The sequence below is a fragment of the Myotis nattereri genome (assembly GCF_964212035.1).
Source record: "Myotis nattereri genome assembly, chromosome: 9".
Classification (NCBI taxonomy): Eukaryota; Metazoa; Chordata; class Mammalia; order Chiroptera; family Vespertilionidae; genus Myotis; species Myotis nattereri.
The window spans coordinates 14,674,938-14,701,576 of record NC_138084.1 but is presented as its reverse complement, the minus strand read 5'-3'; the positions used below and the strand labels follow the sequence as shown (position 1 = coordinate 14,701,576).

At 39.1% G+C, this 26,639-nt stretch overlaps 1 protein-coding gene across 1 annotated transcript in view; it reads right to left on the bottom strand.

Moving 5' to 3' along the window:
- Nucleotides 1-797: 797 nt before the first annotated feature.
- HSD17B12 (hydroxysteroid 17-beta dehydrogenase 12) overlaps nucleotides 798-26,639 on the bottom strand; it is a 128,009-nt gene continuing 102,167 nt past the window's right edge. The window contains exons 5-11 of the mRNA XM_081098846.1: nucleotides 25,737-25,801; nucleotides 24,794-24,838; nucleotides 16,226-16,260; nucleotides 9,003-9,084; nucleotides 7,389-7,454; nucleotides 2,485-2,634; nucleotides 798-2,193 (exon numbers count right to left, since the gene is read on the bottom strand). Coding sequence (XP_080954972.1) covers nucleotides 2,089-2,193; nucleotides 2,485-2,634; nucleotides 7,389-7,454; nucleotides 9,003-9,084; nucleotides 16,226-16,260; nucleotides 24,794-24,838; nucleotides 25,737-25,801 — 548 coding nt within the window. The 3' untranslated portion in view covers nucleotides 798-2,088. The remainder of the gene's footprint in view (nucleotides 2,194-2,484; nucleotides 2,635-7,388; nucleotides 7,455-9,002; nucleotides 9,085-16,225; nucleotides 16,261-24,793; nucleotides 24,839-25,736; nucleotides 25,802-26,639) is intronic.

The following is a 26,639-nucleotide window of genomic DNA, read 5'->3' as shown; positions in this document are numbered from 1 at the left end:
GATTAATGTTCACTCTGTATGAAGTTCAGTTCTATTATATTCCAATGCAATAAATATCAAATGAGAAATCAGAATTCATCTCTTTAGGGCAGGACCACATTTGAGGAAAAGGAGACTAATAATATCACCCGAAGCATTTACTTATTTATTCCCAGTGTACGTGGGACTGACACAAGGACAGGTCAGAACGGCACACACCATTATGTGTGCAGGATAATTCCCCCCACGGTATTCCACTGAAAGGGCAACAAGAGAACAATAAATTGAAATTTGCTTCCTATGTTGTAAGGAGAGCGTACTCTACATAAATAACCAATACTGTCTCCTACTCGGTGCATTTTGGGTTCAAAGCTTACCCAGCACATATCAGATAATCAAGTCAATAGAGAATAAGTCTCAAATTTATGCTTTACCATGTTGAAGGTTTTGAGAATATTTGTTTCTCTTTTAGTACAATTTTTCTTTCATGTGTCTGGAAACATAGATTTTCATTTCATCCTCTTCAACCTTGAGTGTCAAATACACGAGGAATTTCGCCAAGTTGAAGAAATCAAAGCCGTAGCTCAGAAGTTTTGAGATTGCTAAGGGATTTCCTAGCCAGAAAATAACAATTTTCCAACTGGGGAAAAAGGAAAAATGTTTTGTATACCTGTAACCCAATCCCTCCCCTCTCTGCCAACTTTCCAGCAATAACTACATGATAACCATCAACCAACCAACCAGCGTGTGAAGGCAAATGAACTATTGTCCAGGTCATTGTGGTGTCAAAAAAAATGAAAGAAAAAGACAATGTTTTTCAAAAAAGCTGCCTTTATTCCATTTAAATGAGTATTCCTTATTCTGAGATTATGTTCTTTCCACTTTTTGTATGCTATTAAATGTCTTTTATATAACGACGGTAATTTGGTTTTCTGTTTTTATATCCTTAGCTGATAAAATTAAAATCTAGAAACACTTAAATACCCCAATTAAAAATTTTTGTGCTAATTTATTGGTGCTTAAAACTCAGCCTTGGAATCACAGCCTAGGAAAAGGTCTACCTTTTTAGATGACATGTCTCACAACATTGAATTATTGCTTAGCAATTTCCCCAAACAAGTTACATAGCAGGATAAAAGTAAGCCTTAATTTATATTAAGCCAGTGTAACAATGGCCTTAATTTCAAGCACCAAAGAAATATACTGTTAATCAACACCACAGTTCTATTACCTTTCATTAAGACTAGTTATATCAGTATTTATAGGGTATTAATCTCAAAGTGCAAGGCCACTTCTCTGATGTCACTGCTGTTCTAGGAACAGCCTCTGTCACATATGTAAGCAGTATTACTGAAGCACAGAAACCAGGCCTCGGGTCCACCAGGCCACTTTCCTGGGCAGGTTTTAGTGGCACCACAGGTGGCTGGCTGGCTCAGTGTACATTTTGGCCCATTTACCTTTGTAAATCATACCATACACCTTGAAGTAGCTACATACATTTAAACTGAGAAGAAATATTAGAGGAAAGCATATTTTTATAGGTTTCACATGTAAAACTCCAAATTATTTTTGTCATTAGCTGCTTGGAAAAAGATAGTTCCATATAACATACAAACGGGGACAGGCCTTTAGAAAAGCTTACAAAGAACTATGCAAACTGCAGTGTGTCCTCCCCGTGGAAATCCATTCATCTCCAGGCCCTCAAACTGTTAAAAACAAGAACGAGGAGCTGGCCATGACTTTTTAAAGTATGTTTCAGAGAAGATACAAGAGTCGTCATTGACACTTTGGGCCAGAAACTGTTGGGCCTTATGCCTGACTCTACCCTGTGATTTGCTGAACTTGTGCTCCTTCACATTAAGTTGTTCTTGTTAATATTAGTTCTACATCCAATTGATAGGAGCATTTATATTAAACTACACAATAACTGCTGCTGGTAGCATCCAGAATATATGTCAGGAGCTCCTGCTTCCTTCCTGATTATGGCCACATTCAGCCTTGTTAGTAACTATTAAAACGCCTGAAGACTTGGGAGCTGGGTGGGTGGCCCGCGAGGAGCGTGTAGAGGCTGGAGCATCTGGCCGAGCTACGCAGAGCAGTTATCAACGCTTAGTTCTTCTTGGCTTTCTTCAGATAGCGAGCCCGCACGGACTTGCCCCTATACATGGTCAGTTTCAAAAATAATGAAGGAGGCAGCATGCAGACAATTGTACCCTAGGAAAAGAAATGGGGAGATATGTAATTACAGCCTACAGTTTGAGCTAAATTAAAACACGTGATCTTATGTTTTACTATAATTTTGTTTTTTAACTTATAGGTAGATTTTAGAGTTCTTGGGTTTTAAAATAAAACACGGATGACTCATTAGTAAGTCTAGCCTATATATATATATATATATATATATATATATATATATATATATGTTAATTTAGCACATTATTTTGGGACTCAATGGAGGGAAAAAAAAAACCGAAGTGCTGATTTGGGACTTAGAAATCTACCTACCATAAGAGAATGGATCGGGTATCCATTGGTTCGGGTTTTCAACCCCACTGTTTTCATCGCCGACTTCACATATGCCTCTGACGTGGGTACGGTCAAAGATGGTTTCCGGATTTTAGACATTTTCGTAGCTACAAAGAAGGGCAGGACACTCTAGAAAGGCACACCCCCCAGAAAAAAACATGCCATTGATTAGGAAGGCCACAAACTCCGAATTCACAGTGATGCTTGACTGCTCTGGGACAGAAACATTCTGATGAAATATAAAGTTAGCACCGTTAGAGAGAGAAAAAGAGAAGCCTCTCTCTAAAGGCAGCTTGACAGACACACAGCAGCACAAAGCAAACGAACAAGTCAATCTCTCAATGAAGCAGAATTTGAGACAGAATTTGAGTCTTAAAAACAGCACAAGTGTACCTTTTTGAACATTAAAAATAAGGCATCACAGAAGCCTAAAGAGCAGAGATTCTGCTCCGATTAAACATTTAGAGAACCACTGAGGAAGAGATTTTTGACATTTTACCCTTATAAAGAGATAACACTTTTCCCTATAATTTATAGTCAGTTGAGCTTGTCCTATCAGCTTTGGTCCCTCTACAATAAACATTTCTCGTTCTCAGCCTTTGGCTACCACCACTTTTCTTCCTTAGTTTTTTACCATTTTGCTTCTGAGTTTTAATTTATTGGGGTAACACTGATTAATAACATAAATTTCAGGTGTACAACTGCTTCTGAGTTCTACAAACTTTGCTATTAATAAGTAGGAGAATGTAAGCAAACCATTCACAGTGCTATGCCTCAGGCTTCCTGGTTACAAAAAGAGTGAGGATTAAAAAACTGTTTGCATATATAGACCACAAGCTTCTAAAGTGTTCAGCTTCTCAAGACAAAGATGATCTTGTATTTCCCAATTACTTAGTTATATTATAACAACCCCACCCCCTTTATATATCAGTACCTGCATAAATTGGACTATTTAGATCAGAATTAAGTCACACTGCCTGGCCAAACCACTTGATGGCGCCACAAGTTAACTCCTCACTCAGCTAACCCATCTGGAGGTGGAGAAGAGGAGACAGAGGCATGCCCAGAAATTCCAAGTCACATTTTCCCAGCTAAGAAGTACACATTCTCTTCTGGAAAGGGCATTCATTTATCTCCACAATGGTTTCAAATCAAGGCGCTTAACATGGCCTGGTAGAGGAAGGAGGGAGTCAGAGATGAAATAACTTTTGAGCTGAGTCTTAAACGAAGTGGAAGAGTTTGCCAGGTAAACAAACAGGGAAGACCATTTTGGGAACAGCAAGGGCACAGGGAAGTGCAATGTCCTCAGAGAAGCGTAAGTAGTTCAGGATGGTCCATATATCAGGTGTGTGTGAAGCAGTGGCAGGAGGAAGGCTGAGCAGCACAGGAGACGAAATCCAATCACCGGACAGTACTGACTGCCAGAGTATAAGCTCTAAGAACACATGGTCTTACTCGCCACTATACTGCCAACACTTAGAATGGTGCCTAGAACAGAGTAGAAACACAAAGAGGAGCTACTAAAGGAATCAGCAGCAGAACACTCCGCTATGCAGCACTGAAGGAGAGCCTGGGCCCTTCCCCTGCTGCAGTCCAGGAAGTCATCTACATCAGAAGGCTGACAATGTAATATGAGAGCTTAAGCCACAATTTTAGATATGCCTGAGCTTAAGCAAGATCACCCATCTAAACGAAGGCACACTGCCTGCCCAGAATTTCAAAAGGAACATTTCAAATTATATAAAAATAAATATCTTACATGTCAAAATGTCATCTAGCTACATCCTTCGGTTAAAAAACCCAATAGACAACAATTAATCCATCTTTCCTGCTTACTCAGGGAAACATTACAGTGACCAGGTCAAGAAGATACTTATACTTTCATAGGAAGTATGTCGGGCAGAGCAAATGTTAAACGTTGCTTAAGCGCAACAATTTGCCATTTTAAATACTGCCAACTGCAACAGCCTAGATCTTGACAGCTACAGATTTGGGCAAGTGCCCTGGTCTTCAAATTCAGAATCCCGAACTGAAAATAATTAACTCAGCCACAAAGCAAAGCTGAAGTGTGATCCTTGCTCATCCCATTTAAAAAAAAAATAAAAAAATCCCTGGAGACAACTTGGTCTTTTTTTCTCACACACTGGAGCAGCTGGCATAGGTATCTGGTTTTATTTTATTTATTTTTATTTTTTTTATTATTAGTTAAGGTATTACAAATGTGCAAAAAGCTACTACAACTCAATATCATGGGGCAGTGGAAGGATGGACGTCCCATGCTGCACGGCGGGCATTCAAGAATTCAACACTGGATCTCATAATTTCACATGGGAGAACAGCTTTCCTGCAGCCATGAGTACTACACACGCCTTCTCGCATTTAAAAGTAACCAGAACAATTCACAACCATGCTTGAAACACACGGACCCAGGCTCATCTATTTGCATGATATGGAATTTAGACATGGTGCTTAATCTGTCTTTTATGAGCATTAAATCCACCAGTCTAGCAGGCACATATTCTTAAGGCAGAGGCTGCAGCTTCTATGAGGCATCTGAGGGAAGTTTTTGTCCTCAACTCTGTGTATTTATTTTCCATTTCAGGATCTGTTCAGTTAAAACAAGCAGAAGGAGTACTATACTCGTCAAAAATACCAATGTCATAAAAGACAAAGGCTGTGGGTGTATTCCAGATTAAAAGACAGTAAAGAGGCAGGACAACTATATAATACTTGGTCCTAGACTGAATTCTTTACTAAGAGGATAAAAGATGCTATAAAAATATTATGGAGATTATAAATTGGAGTGTAAATGGCAAACTAGATACAAATATTATATCCAGTGTTAACTCTAAAGTTGGTAATTGTGGTTATATAAGAGAATCTCCTTATTTTTGGAAATATACACTCAAGCATTCAGAGGTAAAGAACCATGATGTATGCACCTCATTTACCAATGATAAAATAAATGCAGTAAATGTTAACAGTGACTGAATCTGAGGAAAGGGCATTTGGATATTCCTTGTATTATTCTTATTCTTGCAATTTTTCTGTAGATTTGAAATTATTTCCAAATAAAACATTTTTTAAAAAACAAGGCTTGTGAAAGTTTTATGGAATGAATTCAATAAGTAAAGTTTTAGGATGTCATCCTAGTGTCAGCTCTTTCTTACCTGCTCAGCATGAATAACTGGTCAGTGCAGGGCACAGAGAGGCCCAGTACTGGGGCCCACCAACTAGCCAGCCAGGCTATACTTCTGATTGTGCTCTTTCAACGAGTTAAACATAATTTGGACTGTACTTTAATTACAGGGCAATACCGAGAACAGATAGTTCTCACCAACAGAGCACACTTTTGATGAGGTTTATGAAAAGATACTTCTTACCCTCTATTGAAAAATCATTAGACAGGGTTTATCAGGCCCAAACTTCGCTCAAGGGCCTTGATATCATTCGGTCACTATAGTTTATTTGCATTTCCAGGAAATGCTCCCATAATAGCAAATCTGAATTCATGAAGGAAATTTTAAATGCCCTTATGGAATTATAGGAAAGAAGTTGAGGGGAGTTTCAGTTCAATGCAAAACATGTTGGGCAGCCACTGGAAGACCACCAAGGAAAGTAACATTATCTGTGTTGTATTTTAACAAGATCACCAGGAAATAGCACGTGGGATGGAGTGGACAGGAAAGACTCCTAGTCCAAAAAATGTGCCGACAGAAACCACCACCAGAGAAAGCCAATCATGTTTAACTCTGAGTAATACATAGAGAGCAGATTGTTTTGTTCCTCCGGTCAGAACTAACATGAGACTTCAGCGTTCTGATATGTTCACACAGAAATGACACCTGTACTTCCTTCTCCTCACCAACATCTGAATTTTTATATTTTCAACAAATTCATTCCAAGTTTAAACCCTGAATGAATTCATATGAAGGAAGACAAGGATCAATGAAATTACATAATTCATCATTCATTATTAGGGAAAAATAAAAATAAAGTCAGGTGAATAGATAAACATGATGTGGTACATCCATACAATGGAATATTATCCAGCTTTAAAAAGAAAGGAAATTCTGATACCTGCTGCAACACGGATGAACCTGAAAGACACTATGCTAAGTGAAAAAAGCCAGTCCCAAAAGGACAAATACTGTATGATTCTACTCATATGAAGTACGTAGCGTAGTCAAATTCAGAGAGACAGAAAGTAGAATGGTGCCTGGCAAGGGCAGGGGGGAGGAGGGAACGGGGAGTACATGTTTAATGGGTACAGTTTCAGTTTGGGAAGATGAAAAAAATTCTGGAAATGGATGGTGGTGATGCTTACCCAATGATGCAAATGTATTTAATGCCACTAAACTAAATACTTATAAATTGGTAAATGGTGTTTTCTGTTATGTATATTTTACCATCATTTTTAAACTGTTGAAAATCACTACTGTATCTACATCACCCTGGTGTTTGCTGTCATCCTTGCTCTAGTAAAAGTCAATTTTGTTCAGTTCTTGACCCTCTCTGTGGTTAGTACACAGGAGGACTGGAACAGTCACGGCACACCTTATATACCTGGCAGCTAAGAGATATTAATAGTCTAATTCTCTCTAAATAAAATCTTAAGAACTTACAATAATTATGCTTCAACTGTTTACACTACATGTAGTTCTACTCCAGGCATCCTGACTTAAAAATTCTAAGGAATAATTTTTTAAAATCTAGACTTGAAGTACATAAAGAAAAACAAAACAAACACATGTCTTTAATTGTATGCTACCCTCATATTCACTTACTTAGGAATGTGATTTTCTTTCGTTACCAAGACAGCAACAGTTGCTGTGGAAACCACACAAAAACAGGAACACTTAACTGAAACAAACTCTACTCACCTGCACAAAGATGCCCTTGCTCTTATATTCCTCATGGATGCACCGAGAGAAGAAATCTACAAAACCCTGGGAGGGGGTGGGAGTGAGAAGAAAACACACACACACATCACATCAATCTGTCTGATTTGTAGCCACCAACACAAAAATAATAAACTATCCCAGTTAGCACTATAGCTTCTAATCATTCTTTTTATTTCAAAAAGAATGCAGAAGAGACCTCAGACAAACACCTCAAGCCCTCAAGTCATTTTTATCTGCCACTAAATTATTCTCTCACCAAATATCATATCTAGATGAAATTTTGATTTAACTGGAAAAGGCTCTTTTCTTTTTTGAGAAAGAAGAAATGTTTAATTATACAACAAAGGATGCAGTCCTCCTCCGTACTTGCCATTCAAACAGAAACACAATATAAATTCTGTTCAACTCTGTTCTATGGGGATTTTGTCAATAAAGAGAAGAAAAGAACAAGCATCCTCTTGGCCCTGTGGGGTCCAGGAAGTGTAGAGATGAACCTGACAGCCCATCTTCTTGTAACAGCACGACTTCCTATCTGCCTGTGAAATACAATGCACAGGACCGTTTTTTCAAATGTGAACTCAGCCTCAGGCTTAAAATGCAAAGTCTCAGTAATGACTCTTCTAGGACCCCAATAATTAGTCTTGTGTCCATGGAGCAGAACAGGTAAGCAGTTGGAGTTCACCGATCACTTCCAAACACCTGGCGCTCGCCATACACATGCCCACTGTGTGTTTCAGAGCCATAGAAAGCAAGCAGGTTGCACAGAAAACAGTTAGTTGCTGTTTACATTTTCCCAGTGGACACAAAGCCAAGTAAAAAGGAAGGAAGGTGTATTGCTCTTTTCCTTCCCTGATCTATGGCGAGTTCTTATTCTTTTTTTATGGCGAGTTCTTATTATGTATTATATTTTGCTCATTTCCCCCTAAAAGTTTACTTAATTTCAGCACCTCAGCAGGCATTCCCATTTCAGAGATGTATTCTTTTGCCTCAACAATGTATATGCAGATGGTGCTATTGACCTGCAGGCAACAGGAAATGCATTCTAAATTATCTTCCTAGTAGTAACATGAAGAGGTGAATGGTGGAATATAAAATTATGATATCTTACACAGAGTTCTGGAAAATTCTCTCATTCCAGAAGTGACAAGAAATGTCTGTGAATTCTGAATAATGTGTCAAAATACTCACAGTCTATCTTGTGCCTACCATGTGTATTTAAGTGTTGACTGGCTGCAATCCTTCTACTCAGCTCTGCTTACTTGAACTGATGCTGTATGAAAGTGACTTACTCATGAATCAAATCCCCGATCTTAGATTCATTAACATTATGTTCTGATCGACTGAGCTAGGCCAACTTTCTCTGGAAAGTTCAAACTCAATTTTAAGAGCAGTAATTTAGTGGGAGGAAAAATACCATCTGTGGATCTGAGATCTTGGTGTCCTGTTTATAAAGTTTATACCAATCAGTTCTCATTGGCTCTGGCTCCCCTGAAACCAGTGGAGGGTATTTTACTTCTCTTCTCTGAGATTGAACTGAGATTAAAAATAATTCCTCATTCTCATTCCAACAAGATTTACTGAAAAATTGTTCACCTTGGTTGCAGAGTAGATGGTCAGCAGTGGAAATGGGTTCATGCCACTGGCAGAGGAGATGTTCAGAATCACGCCTTTAGATCTAAAAAGGAAAATGTTCCATAAACAGAACGAAATCATTCGCACAACTCTTTGTAAATTACAGATGGAGATCCAGGTTTGAAACAGAATGACCTCGCTGTTTTTCTAACACACGTCTTTCCTTGCCTGTCATCAGCATGTGATATGCTTGGTCAGTGAATGAGGCATAACTCAACCAACTAAAAATAGCTCTTGTTTGCAATTAGCTCATTTCTCAGTCTTTGTAATCTGGGGCATGACCGGATCAGATCTACAGTGTCCTGGAGTTGATCTCCACCCTCTGAGGCCTTCTCTGCCCACAGCACCAAGAATTCTCACTTATAGAAACACTCTTATACTCCTTGCATGATTTTATTTTGGCATCCCATCACATACTACCTTGCTGTAGTATTTAATCATTTTATGTACACACATATTTCTCTCCTTCAACAAAACCATAAGCTCCTAAATATCATAGCCTTTGTCCTCACTTTTCCTCAAAACACTCAGCACAGTCTGAGCATATAACCCAGCCGTGGGCAAACTACGGCCCGCGGGCCGGATCTGGCCCGTTTGAAATGAATAAAACTAAAAAAAAAAAAAGACCGTAACCTTTTATGTAATGATGTTTACTTTGAATTTATATTAGTTCACACAAACACTCCATCCATGCTTTTGTTCCGGCCCTCCGGTCCAGTTTAAGAACCCATTGTGACCCTCGAGTCAAAAAGTTTGCCCACCCCTGAATAACCAGTACTTAATAAAACCTGGAAATGAGTGACAGGTCCTGCCCTCTTACTTCCCTGGATATTCAGGTGCTAAATGAAGAGTTGACTCTAACATGTGATACTATAGCTCCTCAAACCATATTCTTTAGCCAAAGGCAAAGCTTGAGAGCTTCTACTGTAACTTTTGGAGACTACTTAAAGTTAAAAGTCAGAAAGTTATCAGAAGTTACTAATTCTACAAATAAATGAAAAGTAGTTTGAGGAAAGCAATATTGTAAATATATGAGTTGTTAGCAAGCATGTGTGGGTTAGATAAAGTGTGGAATGAAGGTCTGGGGAATTTTAGATTTAACCACCAACTCTTCCCCCCTCAAATCCATTCTTCCTATTGGGGCTGGGTCCCTTCTTTAGCTACGGCAACTTGACCTCACCCACCTTCTGTCCTCTACACCATGTTCCTTTCCTTCAACCCAGTTTCTCATTATTCTTTGTCTGAATTTACTTCCCCCAATGCCTATTTTTTCTTATATTTTTACTGATTTCAGAAAGGATGGGAGAAGGAGAGAAAAAAACATCAATGAAGAGAAAGAGTAATTGATTGGCTGCCTCCTGCATGCCCTCTACTGGGGATCAAGCCCAAAACCCAGGCACGTGCCCTGACTAGAAATCGAACCCTGACCTCCTGGTTCATAGGTCAATGCTCAACCACTGAGCCACACCGGCCAGGCTATTTTTTTTCAATATTAAAAGAAGGGACTAGATAGGCCTTTTTAATGCAAAATAATCAGAGAAACATGATTACATGGCATCTACATTACCTTAGACATAAGTCTGAAAGGAAATAATCCCTAAAGGTCACCCAGTCCATCCGCCAGCCTTTGGGCGAGATGCCATGTCAACCGTCAAACCGAGTCTGGATCCTCAGGTTATGGGTCACTGGAGACAAGTTTGTTTTTGTTTGTTTTTTAACTGAAGTCCTTATCTGTAATCCAAACTTTCCTAAATGGTGAAACCCATTAACATTTTGGTCACAGAAATCAAATCTCAAATTTGAAAATGTCATATTGGGGTTTTGAAGACAGTTGGAATTTAGTCAATGTTTTAATTATATAATTTTTGTATTTTTTAAAAATTCAATATTGTTTTGTATTAGTTTCAGGCGGATAGCATAGTAATAAGATAATCATAAACTTTACAAAGTGTTCCCCTCAATATTTCCAGTACCCACCTGGCACCATACATAGTTCTTACAGTATTATTGACTATATTTACATTTGTGTATTTTTTGCTCGTGTCTCTGACAGCGACAGAAAAGCCTTTTTTTTAAATGTTAATGTAAGAGTCTCTAGCAGGAGTTAGAAGCCAATCACTAAAAGATAAAAACCCATGAATTAGCAATGACTATCCAGTACTTTCATTTTACACCTATACTTATGAGAAATTCCTTTGATCAACACTGACTAAAAACCAGTTCTACTACTGGAGATGTTTAATATAGCATCAATTTATGATGCTTAAAATATCTTTATCTTTTGATGGTATTGAAAATATTCTGAAATTAGGTGGCAGTGATGGCCTCATAGCTTTGTGGATATACTAGAAACCACCAAATTATACCCTTTATAAATGAGTGGATTTTATGGTATGTGAAATGTATCTCAATACATCTGTAAAAAAAAGAGAGAAAATATATATTTATGATATAATGGAAGGTGGCACCTTTAAGCTCAGAGCAGATCCCAAAGAAGTGGAAGCTACAAGAGCGATAAGTTCTCACCAAAATGGCCTCTTAAAACTTCATTCCCCAAAGCAATGATTTCAATATAAGAAAATTCACTTAATGATAACAAAAACTTCTTTCCTGTTTTCAATACAATAGGCCAATAACCAAATAGGTCACAATCATGCACTTATGCTTCTTTAACTGTTTACTCCTTGAGTCAACCAAGATTTTGGTTTCCCAGATATTCCACTCTAATTAAAATTTCCAGGAGGCAGAGTTAGTTTGAATTAGTGAAAAGTCAGAATTTGAAAGTACTTTATTCACAACACAATATTTGCACTCTAAAATACATCAAAACAAGCCTAAGACCAAGCAAACATAAAGCGAGAATGCACTAGACCTAAGTGCATTTATAAAAGGAAAGCATCTATAACCCTACTAAAATGGCAGCAGGAAAACACCCCTTCTACAAAAACTCTGTGCTACCAAGAAGCACACGAATTTGTCTAGCAAGAGCCTTCCTCCCACATCCACACACAAGACAGCACAAAAAAGCCCCTCTCTTTCTCTTCAAGGATAATCATATTCACCTTCGTTTTGTCTGAATCATAAATAACACACTGGTCTAGCTGCCTTAATCCTTGTACTGTATACAGGATCTTTTCTTTATGCAGAGATGGGGGATGAACATTGGGAGTGCAAGGTACAGAGGACTGGTCTTTAAAACCAACTATTTTGTTGAGCTCTAATCCTCTATCTAAGCAGAATTAGTGACGTCAAGCCAGTTTCCATGGCACAGCCAGACTCATGACAACTCTGTTATATCAAGCAGAAGGACAAAATGGGCTGCACTTAACTGCACACAGAAACAAACATAAAACCAAGCCCTGGTTAACCTCTCATTTTCCTGGAACTTGGGGAACAATTCTAAGATTGATCGGAAGGTACATTAAGAATATTTGCTGAAGTTCATAATGAAGACTCACATTGCTTCAGCGCATTTCCAGTTTGTTATGACAAATAATCCAAATAAACAAGTCAGGTAATATTTTCTGATACAATATCCTTAATTCATCTCGCTTCTTACTTGCTAACAGCCACATGATGGTGTCTCAGAGGTGCAAATCACTGAGGCTCTACTGGCACTAATGCACCTCAGAAACAGAGCAGAGAACACCATTGCTAATAAGGTAGTACCTTTTCCCATAAACACATTCTCTTCAATTACTAGCCCTTCTCACAAGTGAAATGTTCAACTCATCCAACCCTATAAAACTCAACATCATGCATTCATAGCTTCCTATGGATAGAATTCACTCAGACCTGTGAAATTCCCTATCACAACACTCTCCTCCATTGTCACCTGGATTTAAAAAAAATGCCAACCCTTTATTCTTCTATACATGCCCCACTATTCCATCAGTTTGTTGTAGTAACCTTGTCCATAGCTCTAGGAAAATACTATTGTCACAGAGGAAGTGATAGGTCTCCTCTGAAGTAAGTCACCAATTTCAGCCTTCCTCAGGAACCTCCTCACTGCCCCACACTGCAGGTGAGGAGGGAGAGTGGGGGTGTAAATGCTGCTGTGGAGAAATGGAGCATGGTCAACCCTAATGTGGACGGCTCACTGTATGTAGAGTTTGATGGCAGTCAAGGGAGACTGTAAAAAAGACTATCACAATTATTCATATTCCCATTTCTAAGTGTGCTCTTGGAGGGTCACTGCTTTCATTTCTAAGCTTGAACATAACATTGAATTTGGTACAAACAGTTCTCTAAACAGACTCTCAAGAAGACCGAGAAACATATCAAAACAGTTCTAGGTCAGAAGAGAATCCTGGAACAAGGGGGTCAGGTAGATAATTAGAACTAGCAATCCAAGAGCATTGTACAAATACTGCTTTGTTGAAGGAAGTTTGCAAACACTTACCACACGAAAGAGAACTGTCTGTCCTAAAACACCATAACATGTCATAATTCCACCTTAAGCAATACAGTATGAAAGAAGCTATTTTTAGCTTTTCCATGGTTGTTATGGCAACCACCTCCTGGCTCCAGCTGTACCCGATGTTTATAATTCCAGGGAAGTGGAAAGAGCAAATTTCCTCTATAATGCAATTATGCACCTTCTACCTCTATGGTAATATAATACCTTAGTTTGATTGCAGATATTTGTTTAGTGATGGTCAGTTGGCCTTTGGCTATAGTTCTAGAGGGTTTGGAAAATCTCATACATCAGAGACAGAATTAGTGCAAGGGGGGAGAAACAACAACAAAGGATCTTTATACAGGACTCTGCTTTTACTCAACGTAGATACGAATCCGATGGTAACCAAGCACAGGAAATATGCCATTTGGGGACAGTGTAAAGTGCAGGCTATAATATAATCACTTGTAATGTATAAGGCTTATCAGATGAGCTGGTAAATTGGAGTTTTTCTTTCTTCTTGGGCACACAGCCTCTGACTGAGTTCTGGACAATGGAATGTGGGCAGAGCCGATTACAGCACTTCCAGGCCTGGACCATGAAACCTCCATAAAACCATTTTTATTCTCTCACCTCATCTGTTAGCTGGATCCAGAGCACTCAGCAGAGAACTGCAAGGCCCAAGGGAAGAAGAGGGGAGGCCTTAGATGGAAGGAGCCTGAGACCCTGAGTAACTAGGTAGAGCAAGCCCTTACCACTGACTCATATTGGCTGTGCTGCAAGGGAAAAATCAACTATTATGGTGTTAAACCACTGAGATTTGGGGGTGGTCTGTTATAATAGTTAGCCTACCTTGACTAATTCAACTAGAAACTCTTTTAACTCTAGTGAATATAGCTGTTACTCCCCCTAACCAAAAGAACTGTCTCATTAAAATCCACTCACATTTCTCATTAGTTCTTAACAAGTGCCACAATCACCCCATGATGTCAGTTTCAGTCTAGCCTATGATGGCTTTCGCCAGATCATTTCTCAACTTCAATTTAAAATCAACTTGATTTCTTGAAGGCAAGGATCCAATGAATCTTCTGTGTAATCCATGATAAAATTTACTTAATGACTGCCTGTTGGATGGATGGATCCTTTTCTTTGCATTCTTTGTATTTATCTAAGGCTCCAACTACAACTGTGATATGACTGTGAGGTCTACAGAGGTAGTGTGAAGTTCCTAGGGCCTAGTGCAGTTACTAAATAGGTAGCTTCATAGCACTCATTTTTAACTTAAAGTACTGAAATTCTATGACTCTTTGAATCTAATATTTTATAATCTGCAAAGATGTCACAATGTTATCTTTTATTATTTAGTTTTTCACCAACACACTAAAAATACCTTTTACGATACCCTCTGTGATTTATAAGTATGTAAGTCTTTCTTTTTTAATGGATGGACTTTCTATTCTGAATTAATATTATCACTTGCAGCTGTCAAAGTAAGACTAAGATGATGGCCCAAATTTCATCCCTCCCAAGTTCTATTTTGTCTGCCCTAATTCTCTGCAGTTTTTTAAGGTTCTCGTCTGGTTTGACCACTGTCCCTTCCACATCTGACCATCAGGAGGACACACTCCCATGGTCAACCACCAATCAGCAGCTTGAAGATTTTAAAGGGAAATTTGACTAAAAACAAGCTATTAAGATATACAAAACTACATATAAAATGGAATTATAAACAAAGAGCCTTAGAAGAAAGAAACTAGAAGCAGTTTCTCAACCAGTCTCTACAGATGCCAAACAAAATGTATTCTTAATCTCAGTTTCCTCATCTGTACAATGGTGGGAGGCTATCAAGGTTAAATGAGTTAACATATATCATGCTCTTGGTACAACACCTGGCACATAATATGTGCTCAATAAACATTAGCTGTAATCCCTGCCTGAAGCTGGTTGCAGAGGTTTCTTCACAGAAGTAGGATCCTAGGTCTTCCCTTTTCAAAGCTGTGATTCCTTTGGAGGGTCTTTTAAACTCAAAGCTATTTTGCAGAGGAAGGATGACTGTGAAGCCCTAAATTTAGCAAATGAGCAAGCAAGCTCAAGATGCAAGCCCAGCTCTTTTCAACGAGTTTTCTTTGAAGGTCTAAGCCATCCTTCAGGCTTTTCCGAAGAGAAAAACAAGGGAAGGACAGAGTTTAATCACAATTTGACACTTCATGCTATTTCAATGTAAGAACTCCACAACACATTTCTCAATAAAAATGAAGACACCCAGCACGTTCTAGTGGAACTCAATATAAAGTGGAACAATCAGGCTAGCAGGCATAGTCTTTCTCCCCCACGGGTGGGGCTGCCATCTTATAATCACCTCATACACCCATGCTCCCCGGAAGACCTGGAAAACCAGAGGTTGGGGCCTTTCGTCATGAAACTCCACTGGTTGGGGCTCTGAGAGCACAGAGCTCTGAGGAGGGATTCCCGGGGACATCCCAGGAACTCTATCCACCCCCTCAGAACAGCAGGCAATTGAGTTAGTGTTGGTGACTCAGGCAGACTTTTTATCCAGATCTAAAGGAACCACTGCAACCCTGGAGAGGGGAATGAAAAGGGAATCGAGTGGAAAAAGCCTCCCCCACCAGATGACTCACACTTCGCCCTGTGACTCATCACTGTCACTAAGACATGGAGGAGAGGTTCATTAGTCACTTTAGTGAATTTTTCAAAGAAAGGATTCTCCCTATAAATAACCATGAGCGCTGTCTCCCCAGTGTTGGTGCGTGAGCTCGTGACTCACCTTTCTACCATGCCAGGCAGCACCAACTGTGTCATCTGCAAAAGAGAAAAACAAAACATTCGTGACAGCTGAGGATGCAGCAGAGAGAAAGTGAAAAGAACCCATCCACAGAAATAAGGGAATTACAAAACCGCTCACCATCTCTACAGATAGCACCTCTATTTTATAGTCTATGTAATATGTGCCAAGAAAAGGAATCAGATGAAATTAGTGGAGAGAATACTTTCAGTGAACTTGGCTAAAATTATTCTTGCCTGTTATGTTAATACTGGCACAGAGATCTTCAAATAATTAAAGATTTACAGTGAAGTCTAAGTATCTCAAAATGCATTCTCAGGAAAGGACAAGGGTTATCACAAGAAATAATGTGCCTACAAGATTGCTTAAGCTTTCTAATCTCAAGGGCTCAAATGATCTTTCCCTATCAAGAAAGCCTTTAGAAGAAGGCCATGGAGTGGCATGTTGGCAAATAATAAGGATATCTTCACATTCATTTCTCTTGTTGCTCTAGTCAGCTGTGATTGAAACTCATCCTTAGAGAAAGTTGAGGTTAATTTGTGATCTCCAGTAACCAATAATGGAAAAACAATACTTGCATTATTAAAGGACTTAATAATTGTTTACTACATACATAGAAGATGAGGACAAAGACCATTTGTAAACTTTGTTTTAAGACATGCTTAACTAAGGAAAGTTAAGATAGTCACTGGCTTAGTCAAGGCTACATAATAAAGTTCTGAGGTTAAAGCATGAGTTCTTGACTCCTAGATACCACCTTTTTACAAGCAAATTATTTTTGTATTATGTAACCTCTAGCACTTGGTCATTTTGGGGGGGAGAGCAGTACAAAGAAAACACTATTTCATAAATCTCAGCAAGACAACCAAAATCCAAATGAAAACATTAAAATTCAAGATAGTTTAGTAAGATAAGAAGACATATATTGTCACCTGTATCATCCTTATATGTAAACTAGAGGCCAAGAGCAAGACATTCATGTATTTGGGGGGGTGGGGGGGGCATTTCAAGCGAGAGGGCGCAGGCCTGGCGAGTGGGCCTAAGCCAGCAGGTGGACATCCCCGGAGGGGTCCTTAGCGTTGCTGTGGAGGTGGGAGAGGATCCCGCCACCCCCACTGTGCTCACCAGCCATGAGCCTGGCTTCTGGCTGAGTGGTGCTTCCCCTGTGGGAGCACATTGACCAAGAGGGGGCAACTCCTGCATTGAACGTCTGCCCCCTGGTGGTCAGTGTGCATCATAATGACCAGTCGTTCCACCATTTGGTCCATTTGCAATTAGACTTTTGTTATATGGGATAAGAAATAGAGTATAACAACTTGTCTTAGAATCCAGGCTATTCACACAATAATTAGGACATGACAAACAGCCACTTTGTTCACTTTTGCCCTGCCCTTTACCCCAGAGTAACCTGCTTGGAGTAAACAGGATCTGAATTCAAGCAACTGAAAAATGAGCCCATACAAATTAGAAGAAAATTAATGCAAATGCCTTAAGCAAGTTCTCAATTGGTATCATTAACAATAATTTAAAAAACCATAGCATAATAGTGAAAAGAATTACATGAAGCAGCAAAAGTGTTGCACAATGCCTGTTTTGGAGAAATTAGATGGTAACTCCATTGGAAATCATACTAGAATAAGATAGCACACATTTTCTTTGGCAAACTATATAATTTGAGCTCTGTGTTACCAAGAATACAACTTAATTAGAAATCCTTACAATTTAACCTGTATGGCTAACTGAATATTTACTGTGCAGGGGATGAAAGCTTAATTAGGTAAAGTTTATAGAGTGCTCTGAGATCTCTACATACTATTTGATTTTCTCCTTTATTAATGTTTAAGTGTTTGTGGAAGGTAAGAGTCTCCTTGCCATTTCCCCCTACCCCACATGACTTAACCTGAAATTCAACCCAACACTATAAAAACCAAACATTTTGTAATAAATTATGGTTTGATATATGCTAAACTAATTTAACAAAAGTAAAAGAGTTTTCCAAAACAGAGTGCTGCATGTCAATTATTAATGACTCTAAAGCCATAACTTATAAACTGTCAAAATTTTAAAATAAAAAGAACACATATATCAACAGACTGTTTTTTCCAAATATTTAGCATACTATAATATGCTAAGAGTTTCCATCACTTAAATTTTCCCCAAATAAGCCGACTTCATAAAAATTGACAGATTTTAGGAGGAGAAAGGAATCCCTAAGTTCTCAAAAGAGATCTTTACATTTTCACCCACATGTAAGAAAATTCTCCTTTACTAGCTTTGCTCTGAGCTAGAAAGAACCTTAGAACCAACCTACAACTACTCCGTTTTTTTTAAAGATGAAAACTATCGAAACAGTGGTTGTCATTCAATTTGGCAAACCCAACATTTTGTACTTATGTTTGGAACAGCCCATTACTGTGAGACCCAAGGGCTAAATGTACCCAATCTTTGAGAAAATTGGAGGAGCATAATGATAGCTGCTTTCAAATGCACTAAAGGACTCCAGGTATTAACTTGTAATGTCTTCATCTAGAAAAGCCCTGGGTGAGGTTCAGTGGTGAAGGCCATACTCACCTTCCTGTAATTTATTAATTTCCTGTAATTTATTAATGTTGTTAACTTGAATTCTTGGGGCAGGGTGGGGATAAATTCTTAGCATAATCCCTAAATTAAATACAATTACACTGCTCAACAGAGATTCTTCTCTAGATTTCCAAATTAATAGAGGGCTCCCCCTACTGGTACCATGTCACAGCCGGAGGCAAATCCTTGTAAGAAAAAGGAAACAAATGCTTTTCATCCATCTGCCCTCCTCCCCGCCCCGCCCCCCCCCCCCCCCCTATCTAAACATTTATCACCAACAGACAGGACATAGCATTGTTACTTCCGGCTGAGTAACATATATACAACAAGTACATAGTGGTACCAGAAGGAAAAAGTTAGCTTTTCAAAAGCATGCAACGGCCTCATTCTCCAAGTGCTTTAATTTCTGATGATCATAGAGATGGAAGAGATTTATTTAGTCAAAGCCATTCTAATCTCTCAGCATCACTAAGCAGATCTGCAGTTTGAATAGACTGAATGTTTGGAATTCCTGAACAGGGGGATGCAAACCCAAAGGCCTGAAAGGGCCAGGTACATAACATACACTAGTACAGCAAATCAGACAATAGAGATGAGTGGGGCCTGTGGAAATCTGGAGATTGCAAGCCTAACTATTTAGCATAATTAGCTGCTACTCAGCTTAATCACTTGTTGCCACTCAGCTCTAATCACTTGTTGCCACTCAGCAGTTCAGCTCGGTGTTACCTGATTTTCAGATTTTTCCCAAGAGAAGCTAGAAGTTTGGGTATGAAATGTCCCAGTTTTGAAAATACTGCTTGAGCCAACTGAAGTATTGGTAGGGCACACTCAGCCCACAGATTATTGGTTTGCAACTTCTGACCTAGAATCAGAAAAGGAATTTACCTTCTGCCCATTCCCCTTCTGGCAGATTCAAAGATTAGGAAGTTCTTACAATTTACTTCAACGTAAATATCAACAATTGACCCAAGTTCACCCTTCTAGGGCCCCATACAGTAAGTGTGATCCTTATTCCCAAAGAACTAGAATTTTCAGTTTTTTAATTAATTCTTTTATTTTAATTCAAAAAGCATTCATTTTATACCCACCACATTTGAGGCTTGGGGCTAGGAAATGGAAAGAAACAAAAAGGAGATGGTACTAGTCCTCACGCTGTTTATAATCTGTAGGGAGACACTCAACCAAAAATGAAAAGCCGAGCAAAGGGAAGACAGGCAGCATGCGCTGAAACTGCCCGAGAGACCTCATCTCTTCTGGAGGGTCAGGAAGGCTCCCTACCCCACCCCCACCTCCAAGTGCATACACTTTAATTGAGAACTAAAGGATGAGTAGAATTAGTGAAGTCTGAGATGAGGGAGCCTTCCATGGAGAGAGACCAGCCTGAGGGAACATTCGGTTCAAAGGACTGAATGAAGGTGCTCTGACCTGAGCACAGTTGGAGGGGGAGAGATCTGAAGGGAAACTGGGGAGGTGAGCAGGGACCAAGTCAGGTGGTCCTTCCCTCCCTGTAGGTCACATTCAAGATTCTGAACTTGAGGAAAGGGGGAAGTTGCTGAAGGATTTAACAGGGGTGCAATACAATCCGATGAGAGAGAGACAGAAAGACAGAGAGAGAGAGAGAAAGAGAGAGAGATGCATGTTTCCTTTCTTCACCCTGAACATCGCTAGTTCTTCCAACCATTCCTAATAAAACATAGTTTCAAGTTTCCACTCTGGTTGAATATCTAATGAAGAACTACATTATGACCCCCTGCTTAAGACTCTTCCTCCTCATCCTCAAATAAAGCAAACCAAACTCAGTGGTACTTCACTTCAAGTGGAGGTTATTAATAAACTTTACCTTGGACCACACCCTCACCTATTTCCTTCTTTGCTCTAAGAAAGGTAAGATAGAAGGTTGGAACATTCCCTTCATGGGTCAGAATGGTAGCCTGGAAATTTCCTAAGGGATTCAGGTCTAGGCAGGGCCATTCCCTGTCATCCACTTATTCACCAAGCCAGTAGCAGCTTCTGGGTCCAGTACCATCAGAAGGAATAATTTCCCCACCCTTGGGGAGCTAGTTTGGGCAGTGTTCATCTGAAAAGGGATAAAGAGTCTATGGTGTCTTGAGATCTTAAAACTTATTAAAGAAATAAAAAGACAAGCCGGAGGAAGAAAGGCAACTCCAATTATGGCAAATGCTAAAACAAGTGATCTCAAATCAGAAACAAGCAACACAAGATCTATTTTAGAACTTGTCCTTGGATTGGTGTGAAGCTCATTATCCTACCTGTTGAAACTGGACTTGTATTTGCCTGCCTCTGGAGTTGTGGCACTTCTTCCTTTTTCACGATTCCTCTAATAATCAATAGCAGCACAACAATTTCATTTGCAAAATCTCTGTGTTTTGAGATGTAAAACCCTCCAGGCATGAAACTGGAAATATTTTAGAAGAGTGTGGTTCAATATCTGGAGGTTTAAGTGTCCAGCCCATCTTGCTCAGTCCCCATCGGCCAGGCCCCAGCAGCAAGCTAACCTACCGGTCACAGCGCCTGCCCCTTCGTGGTCAGTGCACGGCATAGCGAGTGTTTGAGCGACCTTAGCATATCACTAGCATATTATGCTTGGATTGGTTGAACGGCCGACCAGACTGGACACTTAGCATATTAGGCTTTTATTATATAGGATTTTAGTCACAGACCATTTGAAATCACAAGGAAAAATCCCCAGCTAGTAGGGCTCTCTTCCAGGTTAAGGCTAATCTATCTGTCATATTGGCCACCTATATAGAATTTCCATACCCCTGGTTCTTCTTACCTTGACATTTACCTGCTCTGCAGGAAAAAGAACAAGACTAAGTTTAACCCTGAAAGATTTGAAAGCAAAATTGGAAAGCAAGCAACAAGGCTTCTAAACATCCTTTAGGTTGCTTCAACTAACAGTATCATGCCTGATAAAGAGAAAGCCCAGTTAAGTAAGTCATTGAGCGAGAAAAAAAGGAATAAACCTAAACTATTGAGTAAGATGAAAAGTGAACTAAAGGGCTTGGTAGCTGGGGAGAGAGGGCTAAACTGGACTCTATGATTAAACATCAAGGATCTATAGGCAAAAGCATTCGGCTGGTATTTCTCTCCCAGTATTCTTCTGTACCACTCACCACTACTTCAGCTGGTGATGACCTCTAATTCCTTTGGTCAGGATATTTCATTTTTATTATTCTTCTGCTGGAATATGACACTTAAGTGATTTTTACTTTATCTGACCTACTCATATAGGACATGGACCAAGCAATAATCCTAGACCTGAAGGAATGTAAAGCCAGGTCATTCAATGCGAAGGCATAGCACCAAACTTAAAAGATGCTTTGGCCCTACCAGCAAACATCTCCAAATTCCTGGCATGCTTTGCAGCCAGTCAACCCCTATCGTGGTTTGGTGAGGAGATAATACTTTGACCATCACTGATGGTGAGAAGAGGTTGTTCTCTTTCTTATATAAACCTTTTTGATGTTTTATTGTGGCTTTAGGCTGCAGACATCCATGCCCCAGTTCCCCTGATGTCCAGCCACCATAAAATCTTGTAAGATTCTAGAGCCAGACCAATTCTCATCTTGTTTTAAGTTACCCCAGGGCACCAAACAACCATTCCTACTGAAAATGCAGCCCTCGCCCTGGCAACATAACACAGTCAACAAAAGGACAATAGGCACAATTCATCAAAATATACCACAGGACAGATGACAGCAGCATGAAAGAGCACTAAATCCGGGAGGCCACACACAAAGCTTCATCAAGGCCAATGCCCTTTTCTCAGTATAAGCAAGACAAACACATGTACTGTAACATATGTATTGCCATGTCCCTCTGCCACTAGACCTGCCTTTCTGAAACGTAGATCAGATCACACCTATTTCTACTTTTCAGCTTCCAGTGGCTCTCTATTCTTCTGAGTACACCACTCAGCTTTGCTGCACAATCATGTCTTAACTTACTTTTCTGGCCTTCAGGTTAGCTGCCCCACACCACTCACCTCCTGCTGTGAGCCAAACCTTTCATACCTGAACTACCTGACTGTACTGCAGAGATGGTAACTGCATGGACCCCACCAATAGTACAATAAAGGGGGGCTGTACTCCAGATGTCGTTAACTCCATGAAAACTAAATCAAGAGTTTTAAATGGTTTTTCCAATAAAATGTGCATCACTAAGGTACAGGAAAATTCATACTTACACTAAAGATAAAGAATGATTATTTGGCTTAATGAAGAAGGGTTTTAAATAGCAAATGCCCTGAGTGTCGTGAGATTTGACTTGCAAAAAAACAAGTTTACATACAAAAATGTTAAGCATTTATCCAGTTCTGCTTGTGATCCTTCCCATCTATGTATATATATATAAGGGTAATATGCAAAGTGTCCCCTCGGGAATTCGACAGAGAGGCCAGGAGTTCAATCGCTCACTATGACATGTGCTGACCAACAGGGGGTGGCACGGAATGAAGGAAGGCCTGGGCCAGCAGCTGGAAGGCCCATGATCAGCCCTGATCCCAGGCCAGGCCTAGGGACCCTACCCATGCACGAATTTCGTGCACTGAGCCTCTAGTCAACAACATAATAGGATATGGTATGTTTAATAATTTAGCATTGGCTCCACTAACTCATTTCATGGGAAGAAGCATATTTGCCAGTGTAAAAAGAGAAAATGGAAGAGGAAGAATGAAGAGGCAGGAGAAGCATTTTATAATTTGTCAAGATATTAGGACTGGTGGTTCGTTTTTATGTCATCATTATTTTGAACAAACTGAAAGGTGCTCTACAGTGCTGTTGGATTTGAGCTGCTTTCTCCACATTTCCCCCATGCACTGCTCATCTTTAAGCAGAGACATGAGGTGGCCACCACCACACAAGCTGATCTGTGCTCAGATGCTCCTTGAAGGATGCAGTGTGTGGCCAAGGAGCACAGCAAGCTGACTGGTTCTCAGAGATCAAGGTCAGGACCTAAGCCTTTTATCATTAGTGTTCTGTATACTGCCAGCCAAAAACACATGTTTTGGGAGACCGAGAAGGCCAGGGTTTTATACTATAAGTGTATACACCAGTTCAGTTCAGTTCTGACAAGCAGGAGAAAATACTAATGTGTCTAGTATAAAGTTTTGTATCGTTTATTTGACAGAGGGATTAAAATTATCAGGAGATTAATTTGTAGCTAGTATCAATTCTATAAAATAAAATTTAAACATTCGAACATATTTTTCGTCATTAACTCATTACACTATATTATGAAACATACACATAATTTTAACACTTATTTTTTTTAAATATGTTTTCCTTTTTATTTGATTTTAGATTTGATAGCTGGTCTTCCCTTTAGCATATATTAGCTATGGTGACTTTGGTCAGCATATACAAGTGACAAGGCTATAACGCATGCCTAGCAACTAGAAACTAGAGTTGTTTTTACATGTGGCTAGGAAAAATCATTCTTTATAGTGCCATACTTCCCTGCCGGAAGCCGGTCCATCCTTGCTGCTTACACAGTCGCTGCAGGAAAGAAACTTGTGTACTGTGTAAGCAGCAAGGATGGACCGGCTTCCGGCACTTCCCGTACAATACTTTACCACAATATTTAACTCATCAACTTACCTGTATCACAGAAAATACAAAAGGGAAACAATTTACCAGTGATGGCTTGCATCTAGATGAAAACTTTGTAAAAATCAATCTTCAGACTAAGTTAGATTGTGTGGTCCCTGGGCCTACCATAGGGTTGCATATAATGGAGGCATTTAATTAATGTCTCATTGTTAAAGAGCAAAACTATACAGATACCTGTTTGGTATTCAGTTCTTTCTACTTCCTGAAGACATAAGAAATATACCACTTTCATCTGGAAAACATACTTACATCAAAAGGAGAGTTGACTGAAATGAACAAGCTGGTTATGTCAGTGTTCTTAAACAAAAAAGACCAAAACGGGTGAGAAGCTGCTTACCTTACAAACAGAAAGAATGTTAATATTTAACATTTTCTTGATGGTCTGCAAAAAAACATATTGGTTATTTTATATAGATCATGGACATGACCACATAATACACATGTGATATGAATGATCTGGAGATGCACTGAAAGTTTCCCCGGGTATAGTAGAGGTCTCGGGAAATGACAGGAGTTGGGATGGAGAGATAGATTTTATTTTACTCTCAGTGTTATAGTACTTTTCTACCAAAAGTACCAATTCATGCTAATCTGCAAAATCCCAGGTATCTGTGCAAGGGAAAAACTGAAAGCAAAAAGATAAACTTAATCTAAAGTAAATATGAACCATTTGTAATTTCCTCTCTGCTAATACAAAAAGGAGAAATGATTGAAACTAAGGTTTTCAACAATTTTTTTTTAAATTTCACATGTTCCTTCAATGATACCCTCTTTCAGTCTTTATTAAAGAATTATGCATGTATCAAGGACACAGCTTTCATTTTGGTAGAGCTAGTCTACCTGAATCACTAGAATATTGTTGTCTATTAACAACTTTATGATTTATAATTGGTGTTCAGAATCCTAATACTTAAAACAAAGCTATATAATAAAAATTATAATAATATAATAGATATTATATTATTAATAATATTATATAATATAATGATATAATGAAACTAGAGCTATTATTGCCCCTGGTACTGTACAAACGGGGTTATAAATATTTTCTCATTCAATCCTTCTAACATCTTTATGAAGTCTATTGTATGGCGAGGGACCGGACACTAAGTATGGTGGAGATCACCCTCAGAGTAACTCAGGTAACAAATAGAAGCGCCAAGGATTGAACCTCAGGCAGCTGGACTAGAGGGCTCACAGTCTGAGCCCTTTTACCACATTGCCTTCCCAACACCTGCATGCATTCCTTTTGTTATCATAATATACAAAGAAAGACTTACATTGTCCAAGTCAGGAATTTCCAAAAAGTATTCAGGATACTCATATGATATTCCCACGTTGTTCACTGAAATAAGACAAGATTGTTAGCCTGCTAACATATATATTTTATAGATTTTTTAAAAATATTGGGATTAAAAGTTTCAATAATACTATTTATGGTTGGAGTGACCTTTTCCACAACTTTCTATCCAAAAATGTATCCATGTGTGTACAGTTCAAGAGTCTCCTCTGTCATTAAGCCTTTTTGTACCTATCACCCAGCTCCCGACAAAAGAACTTATGTTCACCTTCCAATTTCCATAACCCCGTGGAGTATGTCTATTCTGCCTCTGTAACAGTTATTTGTAGATATTGTTCAACCCCTTTCTAGAGCTCAAATTTTCATAATACAGTAGAAAGAGCAGAGAGTACTGTAATAAGGGAGACTGGAAACTTGAGTTCTACCTATAACTATTTCAGAAAATGTGTGACTTGGGATAAGTCACATATGATAGGCATCTGTTTCTTCAACTCTGAAATGAGAGCTCACTTAATGATGCAACAAAACCGGAAGGAAACGTCAGTTTCTGGCATCATGGAACATACAATCGAGCAGGAAGAGAAAGGCACTACACAAAAAGAATTAAAACAATTATTTCATTACAGAGTACAGTGTTATAGGAGCCTATACCTGGAGTGTCTGAGCTTATCTGGGAAGGCTTCTCTGTGGAGGCCAAGAGAGTGGGTCAAATGTCTCCAGCAAACCATCCTTGCCTACTAGCCCATAGGCCTTGAAGTTATGCCTCAGTCTTCCTGTATTCCTACTCCTCAACCACCTACCTAAGATTGGAGCTATAAGACAACTGAGAAGCTATGAATAAGTGTAAATAATTAGGTACATGATTAACACTCAGATATCCTTT